Genomic DNA, 23,650 nt, shown 5'->3' with positions numbered 1-23,650 from the left:
TTAAAAAATTGCAAATGGAAAATTAAACTCACCAAAATAGAAGAAAAGAATTTGTTGACAAAAACTACTTGAATACAACCAACAGTTAAGTAAACACGATTGTCAACAACATCCATATTTGTGTATGCAATACCATCTGTAGCATTTACGTAAGATATCATTTTGAAGTTAAAGACTTCCTTTCCTGTGATATAAAGAGGCTGAGGAAGAAAAAATAGAGCATCTTCAATGTAAAAACTTATGCTAGAGAATACAAATTCTAGTGTAAAGCTAGCAACTCACACTTTGAAGACATTTTTAATTTATATATCTTAACAATAAATGGAACAAAAAAAAAACAATTCTGAAATAGCTAAAAATATTGATTTAGAAACTCATCATTAATAATTATATTGATTGAACTTACTGAGTAATCAGAAAGCAAGGTTCCACAAAATCAATTTTGGTGTAGCTCTTACTGGCTAGAGAGACAAATAAATTTCCTTATAGCAAACAAAACTATTTTTTACGTTTATTGGGAATTTTTAACAATAACGTTCATTTCCATTGCAGATACAGGCTGCAGGGATGTTTCAAAAACAGAAATTACCAAACAAAAATTTCACAAATTTCAATTTTGCATTTATAAATCAGTCAGAAATCAGTGATTCATGGAAATGTATACCTTGTTATACAGTGCCATCTCATCAGAATCCACAATAACAATGTTCTTTAGTTTTGCAGTTATTTCTGTTGCCGTTTTTTTCATGATCACTTGGCTATCCAGACCTGTAAAAAAAAAATAAATAATAAAGAACACAAAATGTACAGGCTCCTCCACAAATACAGTTTTATACCTCTGTGATTTAAGTTTTGTTCCTACCTTCGATGTGAATTTCAGCTATTCTGTGTTTTTTCTCTCTAATAAAGACACGCAAACAGGATAAATCCGCCCAGATATTGAGGTCGATAACATCTTCGTACTTTGATTTTTTTGATGCTGTAGGAAATTAAAAAAAAAAAAAAAAAAAAAAAAGAAAAGCATTTCTTGAAGGAGGAGGAAAAGATGTAAAATTTAATACCCATTTTCAAAATGCTAGTAGGTCTACAGTGCTGGGAAAACATACAGCACTCACAGTAGCAAGGACAGGAGGAGAATGGGCTAAGAAAAACTACTTTGCTGCTGTCCCTTACAAGTCTTTTCAGATTTTAGCTATGCCTACTAACATTTTTAACATGAGTAAGGGCAAACGCTGGAATGGACTTCCTAGAGAGGTGATTGATGCCCCATGTCTGTTCAAGAGACATTTGGACAATGCCCTCAGAAATACGTGTTAACTTTAGTTCAGTTCTGGAGTGACCAAACAGTTGAACTACAGGATCTCTATAGAAAGATTTTTATATGGATGATAATGATTTAATCTTGCCTGCAATAGTTTTATAAAACTACAAGCAATTCAGTATTTGCTTGCATTGCAAAATGGTTCGAAGATAGAGAAGTGCTGTATCTTCTGTTCACAGCTTAGTAAGTCACAGAACGGAACTTTCAAGTTTGCAGAACACCTTGCGTACACAAATGTACCTTGTATCCAAGCATGTCTTGGCATAACTGAAATTAAAAACCATCACAAATTAAAACAATCTTACACAGAAATAACAAAAAATACAGTTAAATGGAAGAATTTTTTTGTTTGTTTTTACACCTTTTCTATCTATTTTGTTGTTCAATAGAGTCCTACAAAACACCTTCAAGGAATTAGCTGAGAAAATAGACGTTTCAAGTAGTTGGTTGGTGAAACAATCACTAAACCATCAGCTGACAGATACCGTATGACTTTATTACTGCTTTTCCTCACATTCCACTCCAACTGAATTCTCATCTCTCCTAAGGCAAGTATTCTCTTCTTTGCCTGCTTCCCTCAAAAAATAAATATTACAAAGCTTATTTTCCTTTTGTTATGCTAATATCTTGTTTTGCCAGAGATCGTTATTACCTCCCCTTTAATAATGCTTAAACCATTAACAAAGCTAATTTCATTTGACGGCATATGGGAAACAATTATGCAAACTCCATGAAATGATGTGCACCCAAAAGATTGCCTTTTCTTTGTCTAATATTTACCATCGCAATCTCATCAACTGATATAAGTGAATTGTATTAAGAGCAACTCATAGCAAAAATTTTAAATCTCCCAGTAAGCTTAAATATTTTTATAATGGGAAAAAAAGATGGTGTGAAAAGTCATGAAGTTAAACTACTGAGGAAGTACAACGTTGCCTAGAATACAATCACGAGCAAAAGTTTTTATGTTCATGCTATGTTTTTCTAACTCAACCAATTCTTTACTTCCCTGCTTTTTGAAAGAATCTTTTATGTGTACGCATTGCAATGCAAAAATACATATCATATGTCAGAACACCATTGGAAATGCAATAATTATCAATTAGCTATTCAATACAGATTCTCAGAACTAAGTGAAATTAAGAAATTTAAGAAATATGCTTAGTACTTCTTCCTTCTCAGAAAGTGTAAACGGCTAAAGCATCTATCTTCTTTAATTAATTAAATATTTTTTTCCTCCACTACACTCTTCCAGCCAAGGAATAACAGTATAGTATTGCTAGTCTGTAACACTGCTGACCTGTTATCACCAACAAAATTAGAAAAAGCTGTGGATAAGTAAGAATAACTTAAAACAAAATTTCTGATGTCAAAAGTTTCTGACAAGTTTAAAAAGACAGAAAATATGTTTGTTTTTTTTTTTTTCCCTTGCTTAAATGAAGGAAGAGAAAGGAGCAAAAAGACCCAAGAAAGAATAAAGAAACGTACTTAATTTTTTAAGAACATCCTTTTTATCCTCTGTTTTTTCGTGGACCGGCTCTTCTGCAACTTTAGTTTCTTGTTTGGGTAGAAGACTATTCAGATAGTTCACAGCATTCAAGAGAGTCTCAGTATGCAAATGAACATCAAGAGATGAAAAGTTTACCTGAAAGAATAAATTATGTTTATCCAATGTACTCCTGTTTTAGGAACATTTTCTTACATTTTAAAAAGGATATCATACCTTTATTTTCTGTAGAACGTTCTGATAGGCAGTCTTCAATTCTGGTCCATTAATATCAGCCTATTTCACCAAACATACAGATGAACAGGTGAAATAAGCAGGAGAGGTTTTCAAATTTCAATTTACAACTCGTGATATTTAAGTTAATCTGTTTAGGGACTAGAATGATTTATGTATACAACACTCAATATATTATGAAATGAGTAGATAAGGAAAAAAAAATTCTCAGAAATACTGTAGTTTGCAATTTATTTATGATTCAAGAAAGTAGTCTGCTGTTTTCCCACCTTTGTGTACTCCAGAGTGAGAAGATCATCTTCTACATTATCCAAAGTAGTAACTAAGTAAACTGGTTTCTCATTATCATCTTAAAAAAGAGAAAAACATGCATTACTTTTTTCCTAAAGAGATTTATAAGTTAGCTAGAAATCTTTTAACCACTCAAATTACCAAACTATTAGTGGAATTATTCTTTTCATTTCTTTCCCCTCTTACTTTTAATCAGCAAATGAATTTTCCTCAGCTGACAAAACCATGTCCTCTAGGCTTTCTAAAGACACTTTCTCAGTGTTGGTTATTTACGAATCTTTTTTTTTTTTTTTTTTATTAGTACATAAACACTTACCCATATACTCTGGACACAGTAGGCAAATTTCATGCAGGAAAGCACTTGCAGTCATGTCAAATGTTCTTAATTTAAGTTCAGTGCCTAACCCTACAACCTCAAGCTGCAGCACTGGAGTCTCAGTATTGTCAGTAAGACGGCATAATTTTATTAAGACCTATGAAAAAATACATTAACAAATTTAAGGAATTATCCATTTATTATCACCTATTTACATACATTTTACTGATAGGCATGTTGATCATTAAACTTTATGTAGAAAATGATCTTAAAAAAGAGTTCAACAAGGAGAACTGATAGAATACAGTTTTCTGCTATTTTAAGAAAATCTTCAAATGTGCATATGTGTAATATAAAGACATGCAATCTTCCTTTCCATATAACATTCTCTGCAAATAAGAAAAACTGGAACCAAATCTGACAGTTTTAAACAAAAAAAGCCAACAAATGGAGAGAGAGGCAATTCTTAACAGATTCATGTTGGTATCACTTTCTCAGAAATTATGAAATGCTAGAAATGTTTCTAGAAGAGAAGAATGTGAAGTACAGCATCTTAGACTAGCTCTTAAACAAAATCTTATTGTCATGTAAAATATACTGATCTTCAATTTTTTATATATATATTTATAAATGTAGTGCCTAAGACAACGTGCTAGTTACATTAAAGCCTTTCTGTAAACCTTACACTAAAACAGAATTTGTAAAATTAACTGATTTTTTTATAGTTTTCTTGTACAGCAGCAATAATATTGCCATAGCCAAGATGGTCTAAAGAAGCAATGTTTGTCATAAGACCACAACTCTTTATTAGACCAATTGCTTTAGTCAGTTGTCTTACAGACAAATATCTTACTTTTAGGTAGAATACTCCTTTTTCAAGTCTGGACATGTGAGAATAATACATAAAAGAAAACACATCACAGTGAATTTATGTTTGAGTTCAACAGAAACTGAGAAAAATTAGGGTAAAAATAGGGTGTTTGTATGAGAGAAAACTTTAATGAGTCTTTCCTACTGACCTCAGCAGCATATGGAGAAAAAAAGATGTCAAGAGATGTCAAAGCACCTCCAGAAAACCGGACAGAGTACAACACTACTTCCCCCCACACCTTCCATTGATAGTTAGGAAAAGGAAGTTCAATGACAAAATGAATTGGAAACTAAAGCAGTTAAGTCACAGAATGGCCAGGGTTGGAAGAGACCTCAAGAATCATGAAGCTCCAACTCCCCTGCCACATTCAGGGCCACCAACCTCCCCATTTAATACTAGACCAGGCTGCTCAGCACCCATTCAATCTGGCCTTGAACACCTCCAGGGATGGGGCATCCACAACCTGACTGGGCAGCCTGTTCCAGCACCTCACCGCTCTCTCTGTAAAGAACTTCCCCCTGACATCCAATCTAAATCTTTCCTCCCTCAACTTAAAATGATTTCCCCTGGTTCTGCCAAGTCAAAGTCCAAGTCAAGACAGCGCAGACAAAGATGGAGAAAACAAAACTGTGAGTGCTCCAGAATAGAAACAGGGAGTCAATACTCCTTCAAACAGGAATTCATGAATGCAGCAACAGAGGAAGAGCTACAGTTCAGGTGTGCTTTGGAGAAAATTATAATTTTACCTCTGCTACTTCAAACCTCAGCTGGAGTTCAGTCATATTTTTCAAAGATTCTTGTTTATTTAGTTTTTTTCGTCTTGTGCTGCTAGCTCGTTTGAGGGATCCAGATGGACTTTCAAAAAAAGGCACATCTTCCACAGGACTGCTTAGAGCATCATAAAATTCTTCTTCTGATTCTAAAGATTAATTGACAACAAAGTTACATAAGTATTTTAGATAACCACCATGACCTAGGATTCTTATGTTTGCATCTATAAATATTTAGATGTTTAAGTATGGGAAGACCACCTGCCTGTCACTTGGCAACCAGCTAAGTCTGTTTCTATAATTATCTCTGTTCCTGCCTCCACAACTTTTTACATGTACAGCTCCCACTATATAATCATATATCACCAACAAGTTCTCATCAACTCCTTTGCCTGCATTCTATCAGTACTGGATATGCAGAAAAAGCACAGTGTCCCACAGTGTCTTCAGTGTGCACTAAAAGCTTAATATGCCTTCTCCTGAATTGAGTACTGGTTTCATGCAGTTTGAGTGAAATAAGAACTACTAAATCTTTAATCGGTTTGACTTTATTAGGGAAGTATTACAATGACAAATTACAGTGATGGACTTATAAGCCTTTTTCCTTTCACCTAGAAACCATAATTATTGAAATTTAAGACACCCATGGAACAAGTATCTTTCTTTAAAAAAAAAAAAAAAAAGAATAGAGGACACGGGGTGATAACTTTTACACTTTAAAAATCTCCTGTAGTCTGGGAGACGGTAGAAAAATACGACTCATTTAAAATGATCACGCAGATGCATGCATAGTATAATATACAAACCGAAGCTGATTCACTCAAACTGGTTATTACTTTATCAAATTAACTGTTGCAGTATCCACTCTCATCACATTCTAATTTAAAGAAGTGAGGCACTTTATATTTGGGCGTTTAAAAAAACTCGTACAAGAAATGTGTAGAAGTTTCATATGTGTACACACACTGTACAGACACTGAATATAAAGTAATTACATAGCAGCGGAAACAATTTGCTTAGTTGATAATTTTACTAGTGTTTGCAAACTATAAGGGCAACTTCAAAAGTAGTGCCTCCTATTCTCCTTTATTGGACCATGAATGTCAGAGGTGGATGCTGGTGGTACATCAGTAGAGGTTAAACTTTGCTGCCAGTATCCTGCTACATTTTGTTGCTGTGCAACGATGCCTGACAGAATCACATCTGACACAGAATCACATATGAACTTAAAAACTTAATTTGAACTGTTCGCTAAATTGTACTTTAAAATAGACTGTATTACCTGACTCTGCAAATGAATGAAGATCCAGAACAGGAAGCTGTGATAAATGTGGCGCAGAAAGCACAGGCGATATTGCAGCCTGAAATGAGAGACACCATAACATTTTCTGCATGAATTCCTTATGTATGCTATACATGCACATATGCTACTGTGTAGAAAACTTACAAAGAAATTAGTCTTACTTTACAATGCAGTCTTACAGTGCAATAGAACATGTTATTAATAATTAAAAGGATGGGAAAGAATAAGGACTAAAGGCAGAATCAGTGGGTTTTATATATTAAATTGCTGCAGAAAGAATATATCTGAAGAGAAGAGATTCAAACATCACGTCTCACAGATCATAAAATAAACAAAAAGAAGACACCACACAATAAGTCAGGAAAGATAACACCTAGTACTTCACAAGATTAGAGAATGAAACTCCAAAGACTAGCTGCTCTTCATAAAAATCACATAATACTAGTGGTATTAATAAGAAAAAAAGTTAGAGAAAACAGGACACCTGACAGAACTTGTTGCCAAGTTTCTTTGTGTATCTGGAGAAGCAAATTCTATCGGTATGAAATTGTTAGATACAGTTGCCTACAACCTAGAGAAGTAACTGAAAATATGTGAAATGTCACTGTTTTGCCTCTACATGGACAAACAGAAACAAGAACCTTCTCTCTATTTCTGAAAAGGAAAAAAAAATAATGTTAGAAAAGGTAATCAAGCAGTTTGCTCAAGATTTCACATAGAGCCTTAGAAAGTAGAAACCACTGTTTTGAGTTCATTAAAAAAGCACTCCTCTGCATGTTCCACATGCTTAGCATAGATGGACCTTGCACTGACTATTAAAATAAGGAAGACATGTTCACTGCTTGTACACTCACACTTGATTACGTTGGGCTCTTGATAGTACAGATGAAAGTAGTTCTGATACATAAGACCAGTCATACTTTTTAGTACATTTAGTAGCTCTCAGTATCTTACAGAAATGAAGTGCTGTGCCAAATAAATTCATATCTTTGAAGGAACACTGTTTTCAACAGATTAGCAATGCCCCATTTTTCATCTTACTCTTCACATTTTAACAGTTTTTCCAGTCTTTCCTCCCAGTCCTCAACCTACATAATTTAGCCTTACTCAGTGTATTGTGAATGATGCATGCATTGAGTCTGGCAATTGTGTCTCATCTGTAAGACACTGACTTTGTAAAGAGAGAATAGGTTGTAAGACTTAACTCCATGGTATCAAAATAATAGAAAAAGTTTTTCACACCACAGCAGAAGAACTTCAAAAGTGCAAAATTGTAGAAAGATTTGTTCAGAAGTGTCACCTCTTTTCGCACTGCAACAACAATTCCTCTACTATTTCAAGATTCACACCCCTTATTCTTGAAATTTTTTTCCAATACCAATTAGCATATACCAATAGCACATGAAGAATAAAACAGTAGGTCAGATCTAGCTAGAATATTCATGTTACCACTTAAAAGACTGCAGGAATTACAAAGCTCACTCTGCATACATTTTCAATAGGTATGCACAGCTAGTCATGTGTATGTACTGCTATTGAATGTTATGCTAATATATAAGCCAGAGAAACAACACCAGATGTCACAACAGTGGCCATCAGAAAAAAAAAAAAAAAAAAGTAGAATAATTTATATAATAGATAAAGATGGAAAGATAATTTTGAAATAACCTCCAAAAAAATATCCCTCGAAGTAAACCATTATTCATTCAGAATCAAGTACACAAAAGATTAAACAGTAATAGCAAGTAGTATTTAAAAATCACATGATCATAGATAGCCCAGTTTTGTCTTTGATATTGATAATAATAGGACTGCCTTAACAATATGTAAACAAAGCCAGATCATGCAGATTAGAGTGATGATAAAAATTAACAATTTTGAGTTTATTTTCTAATATTCTTAAAGAATATCAAAAGTTAAAAATACACTCTTGGCAGTCTTTTGACTCAAACAAACAAACAAACATAAAACACTGATTCCAAATGTTTTCACTAAAGGAAGGAAGTGAGCAATTAGGGGCAGAATTCACTCCACATTTCTAACCCTTACAAAAAAAAACAAGACAGAACTGACCCTAATACAAGAGTGTTAAGTGAATAAAGGAAAGCTATGAGGGGCAGTGAAGTCGGCTAAATTAAAGGATTAAGAGATAAGACCTTCATTAAGCAAATACTGTTCAGCCAACATTACCCACAGTTAGGTGTTACTTTTATTTTTGTTTTAAAATTGAACTGCTGCTCATTCATATAAATTTGCAGACTTTTAAAAATTGCAAAGTTTTAGCTATTTCTTTCTCAAAACAAAACAGCTGAACCCAAAGTCTGTAATACTAAAGAACATTTGTAAGTTTGAAGGTAAAATTGAACTAACATTCAACTAAAGTAAGCACATACACTCAAGACCAATCAGAATTACAAAGTAATTCCCAGAGTAGTAAAAGAACTAATTAGTTGTACATTTTTTAAAACAAAACAGCAACTTGACAGCTATTCAATAACTATTAACTAAAGATCATAATAAACACACACTAGATAATAAGAAAAATTTCTATGACTTCATAGAATTGGTTATGACCTTTTAAGAGGTGCAAAACAAATACTTGATCTCCACTTCGTTCTGCTCATTTGATAAATGTAGAAATTTATTTTTCCAATTAGCATCAATGAAATAATTTTTAAAAACCTTACCTCAGTTATTTTTGGTGGAGAGCTGGTAGCAGAAGTACTTTCTGCTTTAGGAATGCTATCAACTAGCTCCAAGATGCTTTTCAGCTTTTGGTCTGATATTTGGACAGAAAGTAAAGGCAACTGTCCAGACAGCTTGAACCTGTTAGACAATTAATCATTGAAAATTGAAAAACATTTCATTGACATTTCATATTCATTTTCTTCTGAAATATACTGCATTACTTCCTTAGCCAGCCTATTCCAATGCATTACCACTCTGAGAAGAAATTTTTCCTAGTATGTAATCTGTACCTCCCATGACACAACTTGAGGCCATTACCCATCCTGTCACTGGTACTTGGTGGTACAGTAGTAGAGGCTGAACCTTCCTGCCAATATTGAGACATTCTGTTGCCATGTAACAGATGGCAGCAGAGGGCAGCCTGACAAAATGGCATCTGACATGGAAGTGCATATGAAACAAAAGTGTGCATTTGAAGTTTTCCATGTGGAAAAAATGGCACCCACTAACATTCATCAACACTTGCTGAATATTAATGGAGACCGAAGAGTGGATGTGAGCACAGAGAAAGTTGGATGGCATGGGCAATGTTTTCTGAGCAACGATGCTCTCATAGAAGCTGTGAAACAGTGGGTCACTTCCACTGATGCAGATATTTATGAGAGCAGTATTATGCAAGCTGTTGTTTATAGACTGTGAAAATGCATAGTCAAGTTGAAAAATAGAGTTACATAGCTGAGAATCTGCTCTATCTAATAGTATTATTGTGTTCATTGTATCTGTTGTAGTGTCCATGGAAAGAAATAGGAAGTGTTATATGTAGAGCAATCAACATAGTACTAATATGTTTGAATTGTGAGTGTTAAAAATTAACCAAAAATAAAACATTCGTAGTTTCAAATGATTGTAAAATATATAACTAATACGTAAAAGGTTATCATGCAACCATAATGGGATATACTTGTACAGATGGTAATCTGAGTTCACTTTTTTTTTTTTAAATGAAGCTTTTCTAGAGCTTCAGGAAAGAAGCAGCAGCAGTGAAGCTCTTAAAGAAGAGAAAACTTCCACAACTGGGTAAAAAGCTGCTGTCCTAGTCATTCCAGGACTGGTAGGTTACCTTAGACTATTGTAACGTAATCTACAGAATCCATCTGGAGACAGAATTAAGCACAAAATGAAAATTTAAAAAATTTTAAAAATCAGTCTTTATGAACTCCTGGTATCGATATGCTAGACTGATTTTTTGTTTTTGTTTATGGTTAAGAAAGTAGTTATGATCAGTAGCTCACTATGGCATATCTTATTGCAGCCAAACATTTGCACACAAAATAGTCACTCAGAAAGAAGCACTAACTGATTTCTAAAATACACCACTTCAACAGCAGAAGCAAAATTTTCAAATTTCTAGACATGGGAAGAAACCACATGCTGTCATGTAAATGATCATATGAGAATATGAAATACAGAAATAATATGAAATACAGAAATAATATTCATTACGGAAAATTTTTTTTGAATCATCTTTAAAAGAGATAAGCAACCAAAAGACTTATCTGCTAGTCATGACAGATAGGTGGTAATACAATATGACACTCACTAAGAGCAGATGCTTTGTAATCCACTTCATACCATTACAATCCAATTATAAAACTACATTAAAACAACAGTTTCTTACATGACCACAGAAATGACAACTCAAGCTTGCTTTCCATCCTTTTTGTTTCCCTTATTGCACCTTCTCCATCAAGCAGAGAAAAGGTATAGAGGGAAATAATAAGTTATTTTGTCATTTCAAGAATCAAATTTTAGAAACTAGCCTCACAGCTTTCCAGGAGATGGCACCATGCTACCATAAAAATCAATGCTCTGTTCACAATACACAGCACTTCCAATGTAGACAATTTTTAACTTTTTTTTTTCTGAGTAAACAAATCCTAAATTCTTCAGATTCCTCTTACTTCATTGTTTGCCTCTTCACTTTGTTTAAAAAAATCAAAAACTACAACAGTCTATGACTATTTCCATGCCATTTAATGCCTAACTACAACTGAATTTCTAACAGACATAAGAATGAAGTGAGCATAAACTAGTTTGATGTAGCAGAAGGTAGTGATTCTTATTAATGACTAAAAAAAACAAAATCATCTTGAATTCACTGTGTTGGTTCATGAGTCTGTCAGAAATGATTTTCAGCATTAGTGAAGATAATTCTTCCAAAATAAAAATTTAATCTTTGCCCCTTTGACTCAGTGGTCTTAGATATCCAGTTTTTAACCTGCACCTTCTGAGGTAACTTAAGGAGCTACTTTTTTTTTTTTTTTTTTTTTTTCTCCTACAAAAGCCTATGTACATGGTCAATACATTAAGAAAAGTTTTCTAGAGAAGTGATCTCCAACAAATAAACAAACTTAACAGATAATCTAAATGAAAGAAAAGGAATAAGAGAGCATTTTACTTTTCAAACTATTTTGTGATGTTTATAACATAGTTGTATGTTAAGAATTAAGTATTTCCCATTAAGACTGAAATGTGGCTATCAGAAGGACAGACTGAATTAGAACAAGCATTAGTATATTTAATAAAATATTTGTTGTATAATTATATAACATCCTTCCTCATCTATATCTGGCAACTTTGTAGATCCATTCTCTACTTTTCTCAATAAAGGCAAACTTGATTTTCTTTTAGTCCCTCCTAAAAAATTTAAATTACTGTAAAATTTGAAAATAGGAAAAAGACTTACTTGGGCATTCTTGCATCAGTGACAACCATAGCCCTAGCAAATTCCACTTTCACATCCAGAGGCTGCAAGATATGTTGAGATGAGTATTTCAGCTTGCGAGCCTCCTGCCAGTTCTCATCTAGAAGAGCAGAGAAATCTTGTGATTTAAACATTCCAATGTATTTCTTCTCACTACAATTTTTACAGATTTAACGATCTAATGTTAATATATATTGTTAAACATTCATGTCATACAGCCTCTTTTACATCTCTTCAACATATGTATATTACAAAGGATGAGGACACTCAGGAGTACTTAATGCCATCCATTATTCACATCAAGACACCTACCCAAACAATGGTGCTTCGAAGGGCTAAATTCTTAACATTCATTGTACTCAAAGCTCAGGCTTTAGATTCCTCTCTGGACCCAGAGGACTAAGAATTAAATGCTTTTGATTTCTCTGTTTCTGACTCACTCTACATTGTTAGTTCCCAAACTACTAATAGAAGGCTCCTTCAGTAAAGGACTCTGATCCATTCTTTACCCTCACACAATGATCAAACCTATAGCTACTCATGGTTTCCTCTTTTAATTTAGAGGGAAACAAGGAAAAGGCTCTGAAGAAAAATACCACAAATGAATTAAACTGTTGGAATAGGAGCAAAAGTACATATTTATTATGCACAAAAACAAATAAGAAACCTTGGAGTATTTAAAAATAGGGGGGGTTAGTATAAGTTTATTAATGCTCTTAGGTTCATTCATGTTCTTAGGTTAAAATCTAAGACCTAGAAGTCATAATACTTTCTCAGAACATGAGTTTAAAAGTTTGAAGTTTAAAAGAAGTACATCCCAAAGATTCTTCATTGCTGTAATTAAAAATATAAAAAGGCACATCAACTACTATCAAGGAAGATTTACCTTTATGAATACTTACCATGTTTGCTGTAGAGTAGTTGTATACTGGTGAGTTGGATATCAAAACTGTCATAAGCTCTTGACATTATATCTTCAATACTGCTTTGTCCCACCTTAAGTCCTGATATATCGGAACGACTTTTGCTTTTCATCTTAAAAATAGCCACAGAAAGAAGAAATCATTACCAAAATATTCAAAGCTACAGTTCTAGAAATACTTGATCCTACCACAATAAAAGATTAAATTTAAATTCTTATTATATCAGCACAGAGTCTTAAAAATATCACAGGAAATAAAAGGAAGAAAAATATTAACATCATTTCCTCATCAAGGAAAGAAAGAAAATTAACCTCATGAAGCTCCATATCATATTTTTTATGGAAGGAATTTAATTTCCTTTAATACATAAATTGTTTCCCAGAGCATTAGGTGTCAAACACTTTATAATTAGTAGAATAAATATTCACTTTTCTGTATGTAGAATATTATTAATTATCAGAGATAAACAATCTGCTTTAAAATCCTATTCAGTTTAATCATGGCTTTATCCTGTTACATATGAGTTAAATTCAAGGTAAAACAGAAAAGAGGCTTTAAGCCATTGATATAAAATGTTTAGTGTCCTAACTTTAATGTCAGAAAATATCCCTTTGACACCACTTTGGGATGGCTATACCTCCCTGGTATCTTACGTTTGTATGTGCCCTTTCTGACACTATCTTCAATGACATGTGCCTGTCATCATCCTTAAAATGTGGAATAACTTTTGCATTGATATCTCTTTGCGAGATCTGCATAGTGCTCAAGGTAAGGTTGGTTTGTAAGAGTGAAATTCATTTAAACATCAGTGTCTAAGAAAGCTTTTTCATTTTCAGTGCTACTGAACTACGACTACTTTTACAGTTAAAGTTGTGGATTGAACATTCAGAATTATCACATGAATTTTGCCCTAGTAATCTTGTTTAAGTCTGGGTACATCAATGCACTGAGGCACAGTTTTAGCTCCATGAGATATTTTGCCTGACAGGCCTTGACTGCAAAACCGAGGGAAGAAAACTACCAGACTCGTATTAAGTATACCCATCCAACATACATTCTACATCTTAATTAAGCATTTATCTCTCAAGTGAATAGAGGATTATTAACCCTAATACAGTACCTTATTTTAAACAGAGTTTTCACTGTGTTTTCTGTCTGCCATCCTTTTTAGAAAACATTCAGACATGTTTACTACAGTCTCATTTTGAAACATAACTTTCCAGCTATCACTGTGAGAATAGTTTCCTATGGTTGGAGTGGAGAAAGATGGGCTGTTCTATTGAACTCCACACACTATTTAGTCTAATAGGGTGTCTCGAGCACCCAATTCCTATATACATCAATTAGTGAATGCCATAAAGCATCTATTAATGACCAGCATCCAGAAGGGCTTCCATACCACTTGGTAAAATCACCACTTACTGAAATAAGTTAACTGGTTGCAAACATGAGCTGTTTTTAATATCTACAAAGCACTTCTTTCTACTAATTCCAATTTCTAAAACATCTTAAGTAATCTAACAGAAATCACCATGTTCACAAAGTCATTCTGTTGCAAAGACAAAGAAGTTTACTACACTTTAGGAAGATTTGAAGCTCTGGAACAAAATCTTAAAAAAAAAAAAAAAAAAAAAAAAAGACACAAAGCAATCTAAATAAATATTAAGAAATATTAAGTAGCAGAACCATACTTATCCAGACTAGAATGAAAAACAAATAAAATTACCTATATTACATGCAAAAGAATTCTGTCCTGGAAGAACACTATTCAATCACTGAGTAAGAAGATTAAGAATAACATATAGGAGCAGTGTCTTCCTTGATTTTAAAGTATTAAAGTATCATTTTGAATACTTTCTCTTGCATATTTCTCTTGCATAAAGCATCTCAAATATATTTCATCTCCAATTTTAATCAAGTTAGTTTAGAAATTGCTAGTATGTTTGCATTTATTTCAAAAGGAAAACTCAACTACAAAAAGACAATTGGTAATAGAAATGATAGTTACATTAATAATAAAACATTTAATCATGTAAGTAAAATGTTTACTACTTCATAGTATAAGATTTTAAAAATGCTAGACTTTTTCTACATAGTAGTTCAAAAGCATAAACAGTTTCATTCCAGGGGAGGAGTATTTTCACAGAATTGATGAGGTTGGAAAGGACTTTCGGAGGTGATATTTCCAACCCTTCTGTTCAAGTAGAGCCACCAAAAGGAGGCAGCCCGGAAGATTTTTAGCAGTTATTGTGGATTGAAAAAATCTATTCCAAGGAGTTCAGTAATTTGTCTTGACTAGAAAGCAGTTGTAAATAAATTTCATATACATAACAAAAATCACATACATAAGAGGAACGTTTACTTAGTACAATAAAATACAAATTCCAGAAACAGAAGTCACAGAAAAATCAAACATCTTTTGTAAATTAGTTCATACCTTAAGACTACCAAGATCCAAAAGAAGTAGATTAGAAGTACAGTCATAGAATCCCTTTTGTGGAACAATGATGTATGAAGCCATGAGGTTAATTTTGAGATCAAGAACTTTCTGGGTCTCAATAACATACAACAACCCTAAAAAATAATACAGTTAGTTAATACAAACAAATTAATTGATCCAAAAGCCATGGAACTAGAAGAAGCTGTGAAAGAAACTCAAGCTTCACTTTGATTGAGCTGGGAAAACCACACTTTTTTTTCTTTTTTTCCAGTAAGACTACTGGTGCCTGTAGTTGAAATTGCTGAACTAGTGTAAATCTACCATCTGCAAGCAAAGTGTGCATGTACTTTCTCCCTACCTGTACTCTCTATACAAATAGTTTGTCATCCCTTTCAGCAAACCACTTATTTCTGCATGAAGAAAAATTTTTGTTTCCCTTCATCAACCATACTGCTACAGCCATCTAATTGACAAGTTTAATTACAGATATTGAAGCTCTTCAAATTTTTTCAGGGCCAACAATTATAAGCAACTTTCTAAGATGTACCAAGTATCCGACATGGTGATGATAAAAAATGCTAATGCACAAGCAGAAGCTGCACCATGATGTATGCAATTCTGATGAAACCTCGTAATGAGCATAAATGAAACAAGAGCTGTAAAGCATACTGCAACTCAGCAGCTGCTGAGATAACCCATTGCGCTCTGTATATTGAGAAATTAAATCATTCCAGAAGGTCTAAATGAGAGTATCAAACTGGCCAAACTGCCAGCATTATTACTACTAAAATACTGAAGTTTACAGTGATTCTGCTGACAAGCATAACCACATCCTGAAGAACAGCAAGTAAAAGGTCTTGCAAGAAGTCTGTTCAAAAATGATGCAATTGTCAGAATATCTATGATAAAATTCTGTTTTCTCATCTGAAGAGGAACCAGTGATCTACCTGTGAGATTAGCACAGTTCCTTACAGCACAGTATTCTGCAGATTAATCTTCTTCCACTGCAGTTTTCTGAATCTCAGTCTAGATTTTACAAGCTATGCACAATATGTTCTTAGAAATTAAGATTTTCGTTTTAGAGTAGAACAAGCTTTTGGACTACCATAAGCAATGGAATATTCTTGTAAAGAGTCTTTAATGGGGATACATCTCTGAAGTTATGCTATGCCTACTATAACAGAAGCATAGAAGGATCAGAGAGTTCAGTGGTAACGAGTAGCCAAGCATATTGCATCTAAGCAAATTTCTATCAAAGTAATCTCAGAAATGGCCTGTGACATCAATATATTCAGTACTACTGGAGAATTCTCTCTTACAAAAGACAAGTATGATGATCCACCCAACCGTAAGTTGGTTAATTAAGAACTGCTGTCACACAATATTCAGTCAAAAAAGAAATAATGAATAGAGATAGAATTGATGCTTAATGTCATTCCTAACACTAGATACATAAAAATGACTCATGTTATATACACTGTGCTTGCTTGAGTTTTGTTTTTTTTCACAGTTTCTTTATTACTCAATATTCATATTTTAAAAGGATATGATTTAAATAGGAATATATTACACATTTAAAAGATACAAATTCATGCATTTTTTTCCATTAAAATGAATTTCTGTGTGAAAACTTCCCTATGCATCCTCTCCCAACCACAGAAAAAGATGGACATCGAGTTGCACATGCTTCTAATCTAAAGAGCTTAAGATACTTCTACTCAAAGAAGTTTACTCCATATATCTCATTCAAAAGCATATTTCAACATGGAGATGAGAACAGTGAATAAGATCTTCAGAAATCTAAAGTTAAGATGAAACTGAAACTATGGGAAGGCCTTTAATCCTGAGTAACTAAAAGACAGATTAATACAGTTTACTTGTCTTGATGTGAATTAATCCAGATTGTAATCAACATTCATCTGAGAATGAAGAAAGCATGTAGAAAAGCAACAACTCTGAAAAGAACTTCAGTGTTCTTTAGAGGACCAGTACCTCCATATTGGCTTTCTAGGAGTATGACACTATTAAGGGTCTTTACCCACTCAGATGGAGAAAACAGAAAAGCTAGAAGTTACAAACTTTTTTCAAATTCTGCATGGGTTCAGTGATAAAAATGTTAAATATAATCTCAGAGTGTGGGGTATATTTTACAAAGAAAGTTGTAGAAGTTATATACATAAAATTCTTCAATTCCTAAAGCAAATTCTTTGCAATGATATCAAAGATTTCCATCTATTCACGTATTTTGTTGGAAACCTATGATGTTGGTGAAGGCACCTTCATATGGAAAGATATATATATTCACACTTTAAAAATCTAATATTTGTCAACATCAAATCAGAACAGAATGCAGTACTTGCCTGTTGATGTTTTTTCACGAAACTCTTCAAGCTTCATCAGAGTTGCAGATGTCAGTTGCTCTAAATGTACATCTTTTGGGGGCCTGAAGAAATCCACCAAGCTGTTTATTGTTCTCTGTTAAAATAATACAACAATACATTGAAAATTGTCTGTTAGAAAAGATTTTTCAAGATAAATAGCTTATTTAAGTATTTACTTACTGCATCGTATATAATTTCCAGTGGCTGTGATTCTATTCTAAGCCTCTGATCTGCCCCCTCATCCAAAGGATTAGTCTCAAACATTATGCTTAAGAGCGAGGTACTATTGTCTGAATAGACTGTTCGAGAAGACAGAAGACAGGGTGTACAGTTTTCTTGGCACACACCTGTAACTTCAAGTGAAGTTATTTTGGTTTCAAATCTGGAAAAAAAAAAGAAAAAGAAAAAAAAAGGAAAAAAAAAGGTAGGTCCAGTTAGATAAGAGTTGAATGAATGAGCCAAAAGGATAAAAAAAAAAAAAAAAAAAAAAAGAGTCCAGAACAAAAGGAACAATAAATAAACCACCTTTGCTTAACCTCAGATATAAATAGTGTAGTCTAAGGATACAGCATACATAACCAATCTGATATCTGTTTCTCATTTCACTATCTTTTGCATTGATTAAACATCTGCGAGTAATTAAGAAGTGAGATCCAAAAATACATCTCAAATACTTTTCATGAAGAGGAGTGTCAGGACAGGGAAGAGAGATGCAAATGGAAATTCAAATAGAATTAAAAATTAGATGGCACATATTTAAACTTAAGAAACAGATGTAGATGAAGGAGGGAAGGGTTTTAGCATAGAAAAATAAAAAGAAAACCAACAAGATTAAAGGCTTCATTACTCATGGATCATCTCAAAGGAAGTACTTTCATATTTGGGATTTTTTTTTTCCAGTCATTGTCCACCTCTCTTATAGCTCTTCGATGAAGATAACTTTTCAAACACTCAAAGAAAAACGTTTCCCTCTAACATTGTAATAGTCTCTCCCTTTTTTCAAGACAATAACATTCTTATAGAAAACATTAATTAAAAATCCAAGAACTCTTCTGCCTGCTAAAACAGAATAGTCCAATTGGAAGGGACATACAAAGATTATCAAGTCCAACTACCTGGACATTTCAGGGATAACCAAAAGTCAAAGCTTATTATGGAAGGCATTGTCTAAATACCTCCTCAACACTGATAGTCATGGGCATCAACCACTCCGCTAGGGAACCTGTTGCGGTGTTAGACCATCCTCGCAATAATTAAATGTTTCCTAACATCCAGTTGGAACTTCCTCTTGAGTAGTTTCGTATGCTTTATTGTCAGGAGCAAAAATTTGCACCTCCCTTTCCCATCTGGACTCCATGAGCAATTGTAGGGAGAAAAGAAGTCACATCTCAGCCTCCTTTCCCTAGACTAGGTAATTCAACTGTCTTCAGCCTCTCTTTGTAAAAAATGTATTCCAGACCAGCTTTGCTGCCCTCCTCTGGAAACATTCAAGGACCTTAACATCCTTTTACATGATGGTATTACAGAAACCAGTATGCAGTACTCAAGGTGAGTCTGCACCAACACTGAACGTAGCAGGAGAATCGCCTTTTCTGACTGGTTGGCTATGATGTGTGTAATGCATCCTAAAATACAATTTGCCCTGCTAGCCGCCAGGGAGCACTGAGCCTGCTCTCAACACCATTTCCAGACCCCTCTCTACAAGGCTGTTCTCCAGTCTCTCATCTTCCAATCTCCGTCTGTGGCATTACTTCATCCCAGGTACGTCACCTGGCATCTTTCTGAGTTGAACTTCATGCCATTGCTGACTGCTAAGTGTTCCAGCCTATCCAGCTCCTTCTGCAAGACCTGTCATCCCTTCAGGAGGTCAAAAGCAACTCTCAGATCAGTATCATCAGCAGATTTGCCAAGGACGCACTCCACTCCATTCTGATCACTGTTAAAAGCATTGAATAAGACTGACCCTAGAATTGAGCACTATGGAACACCACTGGTTACCACAAACCAGCCAGATGTAGCCCCATTTACTACAACTCTAAGCTCTACCATAATGCAGTTAATCACACAACTAAGTGTGAATGTTTATCTTACAATTGGATAATCTGTCAAGAAGAATGCTGTGAGGGACAATATCAAAGGCCTAACTGAAGTTCAGAAAGAATACATCCACTGCCTTCCTTCATCCACCAAGTAGGTGACCCTACCTAGTCACCAAGACCCTACCATCCACCAAGTAGGTGACCCTAGGTTGCCCAGGGAGGTTGTGGATGCCCCGTCCTTGGACGTGTTTAAGGCCAGGTTGGACGGGGTCCTGGGCAACTTGATCTGAATGTGTATGTTTGGTGGCCCTGCTAGGCAGGGGGGTTGGAACTACATGATCCTTGAGGTCCCTTCCAACCCGGGTGATTCTGTGTGATTCTGTGTGACCCTAGAGAAGATAAAAATAGCAAGGTAGTATTCCTCCATATAAGCAACTCTAACTTTGTTCAGATTAAGTTTCAAAAGGAGCAAGTGAGATATTTATCAAAGAAAGAAAAAGTAATAGGACTGCTTGTATATAACAACAATGGACTGGAAAATAAGGATGAAAATCTGTATTGGCACAACTTTTGAAAATACAGAAGTTAATTTTGAAAAACTATTCACTTTGTCCACTGTTTGCAGGATGATGCTGGTCCCAAACTGCACAAGTAAAAATGAAAAAGAGAAATAAAAAATAGTTATAGAGTCTTAAAATGCCTGCTAGCCATCATCAGCACTGCACAAGAAGTAAAACCAGCTTGATAGAGAAAGCTTACCTTATTGCTTGTGCACCAGGTCGTTGTGTAAATACTGTACTCAATTCATTTAAAGAAAATTTTACCAACTCAGGAGTTTGGTTGTTTTCTCTTATTGATGCTGACATGCTTTTTAAATTTACAGACAACTTCATGGCTTCATACTAGAGGAGTGGAAAAGCAATAAATTATAACAGTGAATTATAAAATACACATATAAATTTCAGTACAGTTTATGAAGAGCCGAACACCCAAAATAAAATTCTAAACTACTTTTCCAGTGCTATAAACATCCTGCACCACTACAGTACAAAAGTAATTCCCAAACAGCCACTATGAAAATGCAAGGGTAGAATAAACGTAGACTATGCTTGCAAATCTATGACTTCAATGCAGATGCCTGTAATACATTTTGAGAAAAAGGGTTTTTGATGAAGCTGGAAAGCAATCCACTGTATTGTGCAAGGTATCTAACATGAAGATGGCTTAAGATTACTTTGAATGATTTAAAGTTGTTCTTCTCTACTATGTTTCTTCCATCATCTCATACATTATCTACCCATCTATTCCATCTACCTTCACTAATTTTAAGAGTCCACTGAAGCAGTTAATCCACTTTCCTTAAAAATTTCGGAATATTTTAAGATAATATACCAAATATTTTGTAATTTGAACATTGTGCTACTTATGTGAGTTAATTCTACTTTAATTAGACAGTATTTCATTTGGAACTTTTTCAGAATATTCTAAGTAAGCTCTTCAATCACTCTCTTCAAATTAAGGGTGTTGTGTTCTATGCAGAGTAACAGTAATAAAATTTAAAAGCAACATGACATTACTCAAATACTTTGAATAAATGTAATTTTAAAAGCAATTCTTTACCACTTTCAGATTTTGGCTTTGTAAGAGACTATTCTGTTAACTTCTGTGCCTCAAAACTTGCTGGGGACACAGATGGACTTGTTCAAGTCCCGAGCAAGGATTGTGAAATCCTTTGTCTGAAGGACACAGATGAACAAGGCCAGGCAAGTCCTGGGCAAAGGTTGTGAGATCCTTTGTCTGGGGGGATGCAGATGGACAAGGCCAGGGGCGACGAGAGCGAGATGAACTGCAGCTAAATAGCTGTGAAGTGCTCCTTTATGCACCTATTTCAGGATGATGGCCATCTCAGGGGGTACTCAGTGACTCTTGCTCAAGGCCCATCCTTGTCGCGTAGGCAGGAGAACAAGGAGGATAAAAGAGGAACTGAAAACCATGAGGACAGGTTTCTGACAACAGATTCCTCATGAAGAACAGGGGTTTCTGACAACAGATTCCTCATGAAGAACGGAGGATTTCTGGCAGCAGATTCCTCCTGAAGAAGAACAGAGGGATTCCGGAAGATTGAGGTGATTCCTGCATACTGTCGGACTCTCCTGAGCCTGCTGCCTGACCGCTGTTGCTGCTTCAAGAATTGGCTCCTTGACTTCCTCGTCTACCTGCCTGCTGCCCAAGGCCGGCCACGCTGCTGCTCCCCGTCTTCTGCTGCGTTCTGCCCGGGACCTTCAAACACCGTGCAACGGGACCGCTGCTGGATCCTGCTGGTGACTCTCCTCGCTTTACGCAACTCCTGCTTCTTTTCCATCTTTTCTATCGCCCTCCTTCCCTTCCCCGTCTCCCTGTTTAGGTCTTAGTAATAAACTGGATGCAACAACATATGAACCGTTGTTTCTTAATCTCACACCGGGTATACAGATATTAAAGAACCTCATCTCCCTCCTATAAATTGGAGCGAGACAGGCTTCTAGTATAAAATTACTAATTGTTTTATGACATAATTTGCGACTTACTGATTTTGGAAGTGTTGGGTCCACAGCCGTTTCACTATATCCAATTGCTGCATATAGTTTAGCTTTCTCTTCACTCGTCATAAGACCTCCAAGACCTGTTGCATTGTAATAGGTTAAGCACAGTATAAGTATCTTTAACATGCAGATACTATTGTGTGGTACCCAGTCCATGGCAGGATGATTTTTAAGGTCCCTATCCACCTAGGCCGTTCTAAGATACACTTTTGAGTAAAAAACATTAAAAGCAAAAAAAAAAAAAAAAAAAAAAAAGTCAAAGCAAAGTCTTAAATTTGAAAAACATTGAGCTTTTAAATAATTTTATACGTTTATTCTCAACTAATTTATTTCCTAGCTTGCTAACAATGAAAACATGTTTTTCTGGCATAATTTCTGTGTTCTAGAACATTTACTAGATGCCTTCATATTTTAGTCAGTCATACTCTAAAGCACTGCATGAAAAAGCAAGATTACAAAAATAATGGAAGTAAAGTTGCTTACATTCCATTAGCTGACACTGTTTTCCTAGCACTTTCTTCAAATTCCCATACACACTACACTGTGCAGACAACTGCTAGAACTGGGAAAGAAGAAAGCAGAAATAAACTTCAGAAAGTCCTACAGAAAGAATTGTAAGATACCCTAGAACATGCATTTAACAATCACATCAGAAAAAAAAAAATAAAAAAGTCTAAGGGAAAATGTAAATGCCAAACATTAAAAAAAAAAATCTGAAATTTCATTTTTAAGGGCCTCTTATTTTAATAACTAAGTCTCTACAATAGGAAAAAACACCAATAAATGAACATACTTGAAGCCTTTACTTCTTGTTTCTGTTCATCCTTATCTTCCCTTGACCAGCCCCATATCCAACTAAACCAGCCACCAGAATTTTCATCATCTTGTTTTGTTCCTGGTTTGTATATTTTGCATCCAGATTTAGTGGCCTGAAATGAACAAATACATATTAATTATCTTCATGTTTCTTTCTTCTCACTTGGATAACAATCAGCTGCTTTTATTAACAAACAGAATAAGCAAAACTTAACCAATTTTAAGACAATAAAGGTTTTTAATGTAGATTTTCCAGCTAACTCTCACTCCTCATCTCCTCACTCCCTCCTCTAAAAGAAAAAAAAAATAATAATAAAAAAAGCCACAAAGAACCACTCCACAACTTTATGTTCTGCTCTGCATAGAAACAATTAAAAGAGTCATTAAAAATACACACATTAGCT

The 23,650-nt window shown here is 34.5% G+C and overlaps 1 protein-coding gene across 1 annotated transcript in view; it reads right to left on the bottom strand.

Moving 5' to 3' along the window:
* The window catches only part of VPS13A (vacuolar protein sorting 13 homolog A), an 87,944-nt gene that overhangs the window by 45,874 nt on the left and 18,420 nt on the right, over positions 1-23,650 (bottom strand). The window contains exons 15-32 of the mRNA XM_042877367.1: positions 23,224-23,359; positions 22,416-22,510; positions 20,608-20,750; positions 17,990-18,191; positions 17,789-17,903; positions 15,426-15,562; positions 12,968-13,100; positions 12,048-12,165; positions 9,301-9,439; positions 6,593-6,671; positions 5,287-5,459; positions 3,670-3,826; positions 3,332-3,411; positions 3,045-3,104; positions 2,810-2,966; positions 863-979; positions 665-768; positions 33-200 (exon numbers count right to left, since the gene is read on the bottom strand). Coding sequence (XP_042733301.1) covers positions 33-200; positions 665-768; positions 863-979; positions 2,810-2,966; positions 3,045-3,104; positions 3,332-3,411; positions 3,670-3,826; positions 5,287-5,459; positions 6,593-6,671; positions 9,301-9,439; positions 12,048-12,165; positions 12,968-13,100; positions 15,426-15,562; positions 17,789-17,903; positions 17,990-18,191; positions 20,608-20,750; positions 22,416-22,510; positions 23,224-23,359 — 2,313 coding nt within the window. The remainder of the gene's footprint in view (positions 1-32; positions 201-664; positions 769-862; positions 980-2,809; positions 2,967-3,044; positions 3,105-3,331; positions 3,412-3,669; positions 3,827-5,286; positions 5,460-6,592; positions 6,672-9,300; positions 9,440-12,047; positions 12,166-12,967; positions 13,101-15,425; positions 15,563-17,788; positions 17,904-17,989; positions 18,192-20,607; positions 20,751-22,415; positions 22,511-23,223; positions 23,360-23,650) is intronic.

Source organism: Lagopus leucura, unplaced genomic scaffold (genome assembly GCF_019238085.1).
Source record: "Lagopus leucura isolate 7727_CA_CO unplaced genomic scaffold, USGS_WTPT01 Super-Scaffold_100018, whole genome shotgun sequence".
NCBI classification, from domain to species: Eukaryota; Metazoa; Chordata; class Aves; order Galliformes; family Phasianidae; genus Lagopus; species Lagopus leucura.
This window is presented reverse-complemented; position numbering and strand designations above follow the sequence as displayed.